At 43.4% G+C, this 13,102-nt stretch overlaps 2 protein-coding genes across 2 annotated transcripts in view; one reads left to right on the top strand and one right to left on the bottom strand.

Annotated features, from left to right (window-relative positions):
* Positions 1–2,715, bottom strand: part of XKR9 (XK related 9) — a 54,586-nt gene extending 51,871 nt beyond the window's left edge. Inside the window, exon 1 of the mRNA XM_059994751.1 lies at positions 2,635–2,715. The gene's annotated coding sequence lies outside the window, so the exon portion shown is untranslated. The remainder of the gene's footprint in view (positions 1–2,634) is intronic.
* Positions 2,626–13,102, top strand: part of LACTB2 (lactamase beta 2) — a 31,143-nt gene continuing 20,666 nt past the window's right edge. The window contains exons 1-2 of the mRNA XM_059994755.1: positions 2,626–2,834; positions 8,943–9,106. Coding sequence (XP_059850738.1) covers positions 2,713–2,834; positions 8,943–9,106 — 286 coding nt within the window. The 5' untranslated portion in view covers positions 2,626–2,712. The remainder of the gene's footprint in view (positions 2,835–8,942; positions 9,107–13,102) is intronic.

The raw sequence follows: 13,102 nt of genomic DNA, 5'->3' as shown, positions 1-13,102 counted from the left end.
ATCATATACATCTCCTTCCTGGTAATACACCTCTAGAAAGCTAACTATCTTATTCATTTTAACACACACCCACACGTCCACAACAATACTTTACATGTTATAGGTAGAGGATCAATTATTGTAAATGTAACTGAACAGAATGTAAAAATCATTGGTCTTATTTGTTGGGGAGGAACTTAAACTTCAAGTCTCACTGCTAAACATATTCACAAAGACTCAATTTTCTCTCTGTAGCCTATATCTTTCTTCTGAGCTCAACCCATATATCTGTCTGTAGATTCCTTTATGAGGATATCCCACAACCGCCTCAATTTAAACTAGTCTAAACCAACTTCATTACCTACCCTCTGTTCCTCCTCTTCTGCTAGTGTCTAATGTCTCCTTCTATGACTCTACTCAAGTCACTTAACTTTTAAATTATTTGTTGGGCCCATTTCTTCATCTACCCAGTGAAGAGCTTGACAATGAATTCAATGAAATCTTGATGGAAGGCACAAGGGAAATTTTAATTAAAAAAAAAAAAAAAGCTAAGGGACAAGAGAATGGAGCTGCCCATGTAATCAGTTCCACCCTCTTTTCAAAGGTTTGCTGACTTTCCAGCAGAGAATTTTTAAAAAGGGAAAATAGCTTCTTGCCTGAAGAGCTATTAACAGATAGCAGACAAATAACTAAATATTGGTAAGCTGAAAATACCTGATGTAGGGAATTTTGATGGTTATTCCAAGCAATTTTTAATTGCTTGCCTTCCCGTTGCAAAGGGGATAATTTACATGATTATTTCAATGAAGGTTTTTGAAACACATGAAGAATAGACCTTTGAGACACAGGCAAAGAAATCTGTCACACATAATCCAGGTGTGTTTTCAAGAAATCTGGAGTATTAAACTGATGATTTGTAAAATAAATACTGTATAAATAGCAAGAGTTCTTTCTTCAGGAATTCCTGACCAAAAAGGATGTTAAAAATGCATGTCCATGTTTATTGCTAGTAAATAAAAACAAAATTAATCTTTGTATATTAAAAAAAGTGCACGTCCAAATTGTAGAACCACAGGCATCTCATGTGTCAAGTTCTCACTTGTTTTGAAAAAGGGGTCGGGGTGCCGGTTACATAATTGCCATAACTGGACACAAGTGACCGTGGGATCCGTGCGTTTCCTGTTAAGGACACTGTAACTCGATTTTTTTTTTTTAATGGGGAGGGTTAGTTAACACTGGGGTAGTTAACGCTCAACGGATTAGAAAAGGACTCCTTACGAAGATAAGTACTTCACGTCCTGGACCCAAGCCCCCAACACGCAGGCCACCCTGCTTCTCTGGGTAGGCGAGCGGCACGAGGCAGGAGAGGAGCTCCCTGAATCTGCGGGCCCGGGGCAGGTGCTGGCGCAAGGCAGCGAGACGAACAAGGCTTCAGACGCAGGGCTGGGCTCACAGAACGCTCACCTGGGCAAGTTCCCAAGTCTCCGTCTTGCGTTTGTAAAGTGGGCATAAAAATAGTGCCTTCCCTCTTCACGTTGGGAAGCTTAAATGAGAGAGTGGCACTCAGCACAGCAGTAAGCGCTAAATAAACCTTCGTTACTGCTGTTTATTGTAAAAGGACACACACACACACAGGACACACAGAACACAGGACACACACAGGACACACCACACACACACAGGACACACACACGACACACAACACACACACACGACACAGGACACACACACAGGACAGCGCACATAGGACACGACACACAGGACACACACACGACACAGGACACACACACGATACACATGACACACACTCACGACACAGGACACACACACAGGACACACAACACACAGGACACACAGGACACACACAGGACATACACACACAGGACACACACAAGACACATGACACACACACACAGGACACACACAGGACACACACCACACAGGACACACAGGACACACAGGACACAGCACACACAGGACACAGGACACACAGGACACAGGACACACACAACACACACACGACACACAGGACACACAAACGACACACACAGCACACACAGGACACACACACACACACACACACACACACACACACACACACACACACACACACACACACACACACACACACACACACACACACACACCCCTCACCCTCGCCTGAGAACCCGACGAGCGATCCTTCCCGGGATTTCGTCCTCAGTAACTAACCCCAAACCCCTTGCTCCATCACAAAACTTCCCCGGTTAAAAGGTCTCTCGTGCACTTGAATGAACTCGCCTGCCTGGACACAAACTACTGCGAAGGCACCGCTTTCTACGACAGGCGGCAGCGCCCACAGGCCGGGAACCCAGCCTAGCCTCGGGGCGCCTCACACCACACGCCCACGAACTCCCTCGCGCTGCGGCCCGCGAAACCTGGGCAGCGTCACGTGGCCGCTGGCCCCGCCCCTCGCGCAGCAACCGACTCCCCTCCCTTCCCGCGCCGCTCGCGCGTCGTCACGTGCTCGCGGGCCCCGCCCGCGGCACAGCGGCTGATTTCCCCCTGCCCTTCCCTGCGCCTCACGTGACCTCTGCCCCTGGCCCAGTAGCCGAGCCACACCCCGCTCCGCACGCGCGGCATCACGTGACAGCTGGTCCTCCACCCACGACTCACCCCCGCCAACGGCCTGGTTGCTTGTTCCGCGGTCCGGCGACTCTTCTAGTTCAGCGCGGGCGAGCGGCAGAGGGGGAGATGGCAGCCGCCCTGCAGCGCGTGGAACGGCTGTCCAGTCGGGTGATTCGCGTCCTGGGCTGTAACCCGGGCCCCATGACCTTGCAGGGCACCAACACCTACCTGGTGGGGACGGGCCCCAGGTAAACGTTTCCCCCCCAACCTCGCATCCTACACACCGACCCGCGGGACGTACGGAGCTGGGGCTGCGATGGCTGCTCGCCGCGGGGGCTGTGCGCCCGCAGCCGGCACCACGGCGTCCCGCCCCAAGCGGGCGGGACCACCCCCAGATCACGGCCACCCTGGGTGGTCAACTCTCTAGCTTACAGCTGGCTAATGAAAAAAACCACTTCGTGATTTTGAGACCTAATTTACTTTGCATGATATTAAATGCCAGGATGAGCGTGTTTAAGCTGTTGAGAAACTAGAAATCGCCTGGAGTTAATCCAGGAAAGCGTTTACTTTCCACACCTGACTTTCACTGGTGTTTGGCCCGGAGTTTAACTTCGCTTCGCAAAAGCGATTCGTTGTGCTGAGGCCTTTTTCTTAACTCGGCAGCAGAGGGCAGGATTTTCTTGCTTCAAATTGCTCGAGTCTGTTGAAGAGCCCCCTAGCTCTTGGGAAAGAGAAGCTAACTTTGTTTTTGTTGCTGTTGTGTGGCCTTATGTAAATTACTCTGCGGAGGGAATAGCCTGTCTGTATTTCTAAGATTTTTCTCTTGTTCAGATGCATTCTATTTTAGTGGAATTATGCAGACATGGGAACATGTGATTTACTGCACAATAAGTGCACTGAGCAATTTTTGTATGGTACTTAGTCTTTAGTATACTCTAGATAATAGAAAATGAAAATAAGATATAGTTCCGCTTGAGCCCAGAATTTAATTGTTCAGCCCGGACGTGTTACAATTAGTAAAATATAGTTGATTACGAAAAACGGTTTAATAAGTATAGTTTATTGGGCTTTCATTTGAAGTATCCACTGTATTTGCCTTTTTCCAGTAAATCACCATTTTAGAAGCAACAGGATGGAGGGTCTGGAAGTACTGCACATCAAGCAGAAAGCAACAAGTTGAGTCCAGGGTAAACAAGGCAGGGTCAGAGCTTTGAGCTGCTTCCGGAATCGAGGAGAACAGAAAATTAAGCAGCAAAAATACCTGATATCTGGCGTAGAGTCTGGGTTAGCTGAGACTCCCTCACCCTAGGAAGTACATAGATATGCTCTTCACTTTTCAGTGTGTCATCTTAAACGAGCTCTAAAAGACAGTACCTAACATGAAAATTGCATGTAGTCAAAATTATCCTAGAAAGTCTCTCAGGAAAACACTATGTTGGAGATCAGTGTACTCTCTGTAAGTTCAACACAGCCTGCTTTTCTTCCAGCGGTGAAACAGATGGCTGGTTCTGTTTGAAAACCAGATGAAGAAGTTGGCTTAGGTTTAGGGGCCGTGTTGTATGAAAAATCCATACTGTGTCTTTAAACACTAGAATCACACTCTGCGTGGCAAGGTGCTGGTGCTAAAAGACATGAGGAATCTGAAACTGATTGAGGGAAGAGCAGATTCATGGCCTTCCATCTTACACTGCTTAGACTTCTACCCACATAAGCTTAGGGAGTGGAACGGCCAGTGGAATCACTGATAGATGAGAGAGAGGTGATGGTGAACCCATGCAGTTGAACTAGAATACGTTGATGTACAGATGCTGCTGCTCTGCTGTATAAAGTAGATGTTAGGTGGCTAGGAATGAATATTAGTTGGGTCCAAGTAAGTGGTTCTGATAATGGTATCCATCTCTTCTACTAAGATCACAGGTGCCTCCTGTATCACTAAACCCAATGGCATTTTTCCATTCCCATCTTACTTGAACTTCAATATCTTTTAATGCTATTGACCACTCCCTCCTTGATTTGCTTAACACCGCATTCTCCTGGTTTCCTCTCACCTCTCTAGCTACTCTTATACAATTTCCTTTCTAGAATCATCCTCTTCACCAAGTATTTTAAGTGTATGAGCCCTTCACAAGGCAATCCTACTCTTTCTTCTGTTCCCATTGTTATGTTCTTTACCTAGGGGATCTTGTCTACTTCCTTGGCTTCACCTGTTTTATTCATTAGTAACTCCAAATTTATAGCTCCAGTATAGACAAATCCACGCTTCGTCGTCAGACTAGGATAGCCAACTGGTTTCTTAAATCTCTAGTTGGAGCCTCACAGCCACTTGAAACTCATTGTTTCCCACTGGTCTTCTTCTAGTCATCCAAATCTTGGTAAAGAGAACCATCCCCACATTTGATCAAGGCAAATACTTACGTACCCTCCTTGACATTTTTCTTTGCTTCCTGCACGCTCGTATCCAAGCCATTAAGAAGATCTCAGCATTTTCACTGCTGTCACCCAGTCCAAGCCAGTACAACTCTTGCTTACACTTTTAAAATAGGCTTCTCTGCATCTACTTTTGTCCCTGTTCAATCCATTCTCCCCCACGTAGCCAAAGGAGTATTGTGGGGTTCTTGTGTTTTGTGTTCTGGTCTCTTATCCTGCAGCAGGGTAGCCTAGCTTATTCACTGGCTAGTTTCAGGGTTCCAGTGGAGTGAGGGGAAGCGCTGAAAGACCTGGAGGCTGAGGCTTACGAATGGCAAGCCATCACTCTCATGTCACTCTGTTTTCAGTAGGAAAACCCAGTGTAAGTCCATACTCAAAGGATGCGGAAACAGACTGCCATCCTTGATGGGAGGAGCTTCCAAGTGACATTTCAAGGGACATTATTATACGTAGGTGAAACGTGAAACTTTTTTCCTTGCCGTATGCTTAAAATGAGGTCTGTTTGTAAAGTAGTAATACAACTTGGTCTTGATTAAGTTGCCCTTTAATAAAACACCTCTGGTATTTTTTTAAAGTTTTGGGAGACATAATATTTCTTACAGACTCTTTTAAATGTTATTTGATAAAAAAGAAAACCTTCATTCATAGTAGAAACATTTCTAAGTGCCTACTGTGTCTCAGGCAATATACTAGGAGTCTCCTATGGACTTGGTAGAAAAAATACACACATAACAGTAGTTTTGCTTTCACTTGGCTTGGCGAATTGTAGATACCATAAATCAAATAGCCCCCAGGGAATTCCCTGGTGGTCCAGTGGTTAGGACTTCGTGCTCTCACTCCCGAGGGTCTGGGTTCAATCCCCGGTTGGGGAACTAAGATCCCACTAGCCTCAGTGTGGCCCAAAAAAAACCCAAAAAACATATAGCCCCCAAAATGGATATATAATTTAATGAGGCTGATGAAGAGTCAGTCTGGAGTTCTGGAACCGTACAATTAAAGGTTTTAATCTAGTCACTGGAGAGGTTTCGTAAGGGTGTGGCGATTCAGTTGGCATCAGAAGTCACAGAAGAGGTGTGTCTGGCTGCATTTAAAACTTCGTGATTCACCAACATAACAGAGTTGGATTTCTTGGAAGATGGAAACCAGAAGGCCTTGTGATATGCTGATCTCCGACCTGTCATCACCCTGAGTCAAGCTTCTCTCCCATCCCGGCCACATGGGCTCTATCCACTCCGCCTCAGAGCTTTCATGCCTACTTTCCTCTCTGTCTCCCATTTACCCTTCTCTTCACCCAGCCAACCTCACTCATCCTTTAGAGCTCTGTTAAAATAACATTTCCTCAATAAAGCCTTCCCTGACGCCTTACACTGTGATAGGTTAATGTAGTACACTGCCTTAGCATTCCATGCCTGTCATGGCCCTTATGTCAATAATAAAATGATTTTTTGTGTGTAGGAAGAAGCTTAATGTATTTCCCCAACTCCACTCCCCACTAGCATATAAATTCAATGAAGGCTTATTTATTACTGTATCTCTGGCACCTAGCACAGAGCCTTGTACATAGTACAGTAAATATTTGCTGAATGAATGAGCATTCTCTTTTTCCCTTCATTTGCTCTGTTAGGATTCTATTACTGCTGGATAACTGCAGTTTTAACCAGTCTTCCTTCCTCTTTCTGATCAGCCCATAGATGCCAAATGAATTTCCCTAAAGCACTCAGACTTACCGTGATGCCTAGTACAGAGGTATTCAGTAAACATTTGAATGGACCAATAATAGCTAGGTCTTCCAAAGAGTATTTCCACATTCCTCCTCTGCCTAGAACCTCTAAAAGATGGAGTTTTAATCTTTACTATTAAAATTGTAAATACCTTGAGGGTGAGTATACTATTTCTTCTTAATAGGAAAAGGCAGTCTACTGGACTAGTTGGGGTTAAGACGCTGGGCTCTGATTATCAGGTCCCAGTACCTGGCTCATAGCTGTGGACAAGACAGTTGATTCGCTAAGCGTCAGATTCCTTATCTATACAGTGAGGGTTGTATCGTACTCACCTCAGACGGATGTTATGAGGATTCAGTGAAATTTAAGTGAAAATTCATACCTAAAGGATTTAAATTCTAGAACGGGGAAAGCACGTCTGCTATTACTTTACTCACTTTTTCCTCCCTTATAACATCCAGACAATACTGGGTTTATAGTAGGTGCTCAGAAAGTACTTAATGATTTTGTGAGAGGGACAGCAAATTGACAGAGACCATTTAATAGCTATCTCAATGTTGATAGAAAATACCTAATTGAGGAAGTTGATGACACTAACTCCCATTAGTTGAAGAATTTTTTTCTCCGTTCACGTAGCAGATTGTTACTGCATGCCAGGCCCTGTGCTCTGGTGAATAAATTGGTCACAGACCTGTACAGGTTCTTCTGCACTCTTCTCTTGTCCCCTGGATTAGCATAACTCACATTTGCAAAATGACATCCTAAGATAGGGTATTGTCTGGGCTGTGAAGGACACAGCCCACCTAGAGATGACAGTGTCTGATCCTCTGCACTAATTCTTCACAGACTTCATTGATAGACTTGCTGTTTGTTAAGGAGGGAACTTTTTCCAGTTTACAGCTGAGGTTGTACTTACGCCACATGAAGAATGATTCTAGGCGCTTCCCATGTAGTCCACTTCCTCCAGAGACCCACAGTGTGTCTTGAATGGACAAGTGACTGTGAAACCAAGTCCCCCTAAAGCCACGTTTCCTTACCGAGTTTATGACTAATCTCTCTATCCGAAACTTTACTCCCTTTCTTGTCCCCTCTGCCCTCAGTCCTCTGCTACCTAAATATTCATCCACCAGAGTCAGATGACTAAAATTGCTGTAGTCAACAACATCGTTCATGTACTAAAATTGCTGTTACAGATGTCATCATTAACATACAAAGGTGGTTTCTCCAGGGCAAGATGGGTTTTTGTCTTGCAAGAAAGGCATGGCACATAGCAGATCATAACAGTTATTGATGAATTAATACACAAATAGAATGACTGAAACTTTGCATCAAGATGAATCATCTCTCCCCCAGCCTGAATTCGGGAGGGATTCCTGTGAAACAGCGTGAATTTAAGAAGTCAGTGAATTGGTTCTGGAGGAGGAAAATGTCACCCTGATTTCTTCCAGAAAACTTCAGAGAGAAAGACCATCATCCCATAAAATAGTGAGAAAGGGCAAACAAAGTAGAAGGTGGGTTCAGAACCACAAGCAGAAAAAGATAACTAATGAGGTGGTCTGAGTAGAGAAAGGAAGCAGCTCAGACACTCCCCGAAACTTCCCTGCTGCCTGCACTTTCACGTAAGGCAGCCCGTGTAAAACTTCGGGGATCGGTTGTGTGTATAGTGCAGAAGACTGGGTTTCCTTAGGGATACCATCGAATCAGATTCTTTCATATCTCCGAGATATTTGAGGATGTTGTAAAAGATCTCAAAGGCAGGGTGGATAAAAGTGCCTCTTCTGGCACCAGAATACCTGGGTGCAAATGCTGCTTCTGCCCTATCTTTGCAGAGTAACCTTGGGCAAGTTACTTAATTTCTGGATATAATAATGAAATGCCTACTTCAAAACGGTGTTACGAGAAATGCAATTGTTAAAATATGTCAGGTCCTTGGAACAGTGCCTTATTTATTTTAAGTGCTATGTAAGTGTTGAATACCATTGCTATTATTCCTTGTTCAGACTCACATTTATAAGTTTTTTTCAGAGAACTTTCTGAAGGTGAGATGATTATAGTTAAGCTGAAATAACATGCAGCTGCTTTTCAAGCACGTTGGAAGCAAGGCAATTTGTGCAGTTTCTTAAATGTAATGTAAATTATCTGTGTGAGAAACATGCTGATACAAACTCTGTGTTCCGACTGTATGATTATTTTCCATTTAATTTTCAGGAGAATTCTCATTGACACTGGAGAACCAGCAATCCCAGAATATATCATCTGTTTAAAGCAGGCTCTGACAGAATTTAACACAGCCATCCAGGAAATCATAGTGACCCACTGGCACCGTGATCATACCGGAGGCATAGGAGATATTTGTAAAAACATCAGTAATGGTAAACAGAAAACATTCATTAAGCTCATTGAAGAAAACTGTGTCTTCGGAATAATTTACTTTGGTTAACAGAGCTAAGTAAGCTAATAAACCATTTACTAGCTTACTTACATATTTTACAGAAATTACTGTAACTTGAACACTATCCCCGGTTTTAACAGAGGAGGCAAGGAAAGGTCCTATTTTCTATTTCAGATCTCTTTGCCCTCTTATTTTTCCCCTTTGCCCAGTGATGAAGATCACTTTTAATTTAGTTTGCATGACAATTACTATTTCAGATTTAATAACTAACTACTGTTGAGCACTTACTGTGTGCCAGGCACTGTGCTGAACGTTTGGCCTGAGGACTGTGAGGCGGTATGTTCTTGTCCACATTCTAAATGTGACCTCACGTCTTCCATAACATAAGGCAATTACCACAATAAACTGAAATACTGGGGAAAGATCATTGTATTGATAATTCTCTGTCCCTGAAACCTATTCAGTACTGACACCTTATCATCTCCCTTATTCCCTCATCCCACCGTCACACACATAGATTCATCCATCCATCCATCCATCCATCCATTCTTTCCTTTAGTGAATACTGGAGGCACTGCTAAATCCAGGTGCCGTGCTTGGCACACGGGACCTAGCAGTGAGCAAAACAAAGACCGCCTTCATGGAGCTTCGTTCTAGTTGAGAAGGTAAATGGTAAATGAATCTTAGGTCAGGTGGTGACAGGTGCTATGAAGAAAAATGAAGCTACATGAAGGCAAGGGGGGAGAGAGTAAAGCGGAGGAGGGTGGTAGCAGTGGTGTCTGGGGTGGAGGGAGAGGGGGTGAGCTGTACAGTGTCTGAGAGGAGGGCACACCCAGCAGAGGGCATTGCCGGGGCAGAGACACTGGAGTGGGACTTTGTGTGTGTCCAAGGCACAGGAAAGACAAGGAGGTCAAGAACGTTCATTCACAAAAGGGATGCATGTAGACATTCGACTAGTGTTTTTTAATGTTTGTAATTATCTTTTTAGGCCTTGAGACTATAATTGGGACACCAAGATATTCTCAGGCACAGCTCCCAATATCACCAGGCGGCCCATTGTAAAGACCTGTCTCCCCTCAGTCTCTTACCCTCTAACCTCCTTTCTTCCAATCCAAAGGGACTGCCCTCCGTAGGAAATCACTCTGTCTTAGTCTGACCTGTCCTCACCTTTCTTTCTCTTGTCCATCATTAAATTTTGTGCATTAAAAAACTATGCCAAGGATCCTTAATTAGCTTTGGGCAGCTCTTTTAGCATGCAGGTCAGCTTGAAAAATTGAAATGTTTATGGCCCCATTTCTCTCCTTCATAAATCAGCTTTATTGAGCTTGAATTTACATACATAAAATGTACCCATAAAATGTATAGTTTGGCAAACACCTATGTGACCACTCCAGTCAAGATAAAGAACGCTTCCACTACCCCAAAGAAAGGTCCCCTCATGCCTCTCTGCAGTGATTCCCCCTCCAGCTCCAGCAACCACTCATCTGCTTTATAGCACCATAGATTAGTTTTGCCTGTGTTCTAAAGTTTTCTAGAATGGAAGGATACGACATCACTCTTTGGCTTCTTGCACATTAGCATCTTGTTTTTGAGATTCATCCGTTTCATGCATCAGTAGTTTGTTCCTTTCTTATTGCCAAGTAGTAATCCATGGTAGGAATATACCACCATTTGTGTATCCATTCACCTGTTACTGGACAGCTGACCCACTTTCTTTAAATTAAAAATTAAAATAGTTTGGGGTTCCCTACAAATAATGAATATTTATGTGATAGATTACCTATTATGTTGATTTAAAGAAAATCAAAAAGAAATTTGACACTGCTTTATAGCCATGAAAACTTTAATACTTGTTTGAGAAGTGGCTTGTTGTGTTTCGTTCTGAACTTTATTGAAGCTAGACCAGCTACATGCAGACCTTGAGTTCCTCAGCACTGAAATTGTTTGGGTGTACCTTTCAGGATCTCTCCCCAAAAGTTCCATGTATTTCTTCATTCTCTAAATCCTTAATCACTAGCATTCTTGTTCCATTTTGCTTTATAATTTCTTTTTATTCCATATTTTAATAGTTTAAATTTTTTATAATTTTGTTTAACTATTAGTATGGCAGAATTTTTCAAGTACTTTACAATGCTAACTTCCTGTGTTTTGTTTTGTTTTGTTTTTTGCGGTACACGGGCCTCTCACTGTCGTGGCCTCTCCCGTTGCGGAGCACAGGCTCCGGACACGCAGGATCAGCGGCCATGGCTCACGGGCCCAGCTGCTCCGTGGCATGTGGGATCTTCCCGGACTGGGGCTCGAACCTGCGTCCCCTGCATCGGCAGGCGGACCCTCGACCACTGTGCCACGAGGGAAGCCCACTTCCTGTGTTTTTACAGGCCACACCAAAATTATGAATGCCATTTATAAGATTTCTATGGGAAGTTACGGTAACTCTGAAGTAATCTGCCTGCAAAAATTTAAAATATGATCAGTGTGTGATTTGGGAACTCCTAGTGGCTTACAGGGAGCCAGAATTTTACCAGACATGAGAACTGTATAGCCCCAGGGTGCTCAAGTTTTTTGTTTTGCTTGGTTTGGGGTAAATCTTGTAAAATATATTTTGTTATCTAATTATTATTATTTTGCAGCTGAAGTTGGGCCTTTGCCATGTATTTAACATCCGAGTCCTAGGAGTCAAATGTTTGCTTCTTGCTATTCAATTAGAATGTTAGAAAGTATTATACATGAGCAATATCACATGTATCAGCTTAAATAATTAGCATTGGCAATGATATTATAATCCATAAACCTTAGCAAATGACTGAGGGTTTCCTCCTGTTAAAATAATTACCTGACAGAGACAGAAAGTAGATAAGTGGTTGCCAAGGGCTGGGTGAAGGAGGGAATAGGGAGTGAGTACCATTGGGTAAAGGGTTTCGGAATGTTCTAAAATTTTATAGTGGTTATGGTTGTACAATTCTTTGAATACGCTAAAAAAAAAAAAAAACAGTGAATTGTACATTTCGAAAGGGTGAATTTTATAGTATGCGAATTACATCTCAATAAGCTTTTATTTGAAATAATAATTACTATCATATGATTGATTTCAGCATGCCCTTCTCCATCTTGCCTGTGTAGATTGCTATTGTGAATAAGATATGTGTTTTCAAATTGGCCCCTAATTTTAAAAACTGGCACGGAGTTATTTTATAGTGTGACATTTGTTTTGTAATTTTGAGGTAGTTGTGAGTTTTTTGGAAGGATCATCTGCCTCACAACTAGAGATGTAGTATCTCCACTTCCTTACTGAAAAACAAAAGTATGCAGATCACAAATAAAAACAAACAAAAACACCTTGCTGTCTCGCTCTAAATGGAAGACAGCCTTACTGTGTAACGTCAGCTCCCAGAATAGCATATTACTTTTTGCTTCAGCCTCTCAAGATACAAAGCGATGGAATTTGGCGCTGGAGAGGGAAGGTCTAGTTGCTGTTGTTTTATTTTTATTATTTTTGCGATATTTCTATCCCTTATCCTTCCTACTAGCCAGATTTCTATGCCTTGTCAGTTTTCCTTTGCATGTGTTTTTCTCCCTCCGCATTTCCATTGACACCACTGTAGCCCTAATGCTCATTACCTTCCAGCAGGGTAATTGCAGTCACCCCGTCCTGGTCTTTCTGATCTCTCCCTCTCCAGTCTCCCCACCTACAGCTGCCATACTAATCCACCTATTAACACTATTTCAGTTTCTTCCTAAAGAGTGTATGGTAGCCACATACTGTAACGTTTAAATCCCCCTGTTCTCTGAAAGGCACTTTAAGGCCCTCCATGATCTGAGCTCACCTTACTGTCCCACTCTTTCCAGCCAGGGTTTTGCTTTAGGCAAGTTGGTAGCGTTGTTTGGCACACATGCCACGCTCATCCTCCTTTCTGTGCCTTTCCTAACGCTGTTTCCCTTACCTACAGGTCTTTCTCTGAACCCTTTGCCATCTTTC

Source organism: Delphinus delphis, chromosome 17, assembly GCF_949987515.2.
Source record: "Delphinus delphis chromosome 17, mDelDel1.2, whole genome shotgun sequence".
In the NCBI taxonomy this organism is placed as follows: Eukaryota; Metazoa; Chordata; class Mammalia; order Artiodactyla; family Delphinidae; genus Delphinus; species Delphinus delphis.
The sequence above is the reverse complement of the archived record's forward strand: the minus strand, read 5'-3'. Positions and strand labels throughout refer to the sequence as shown.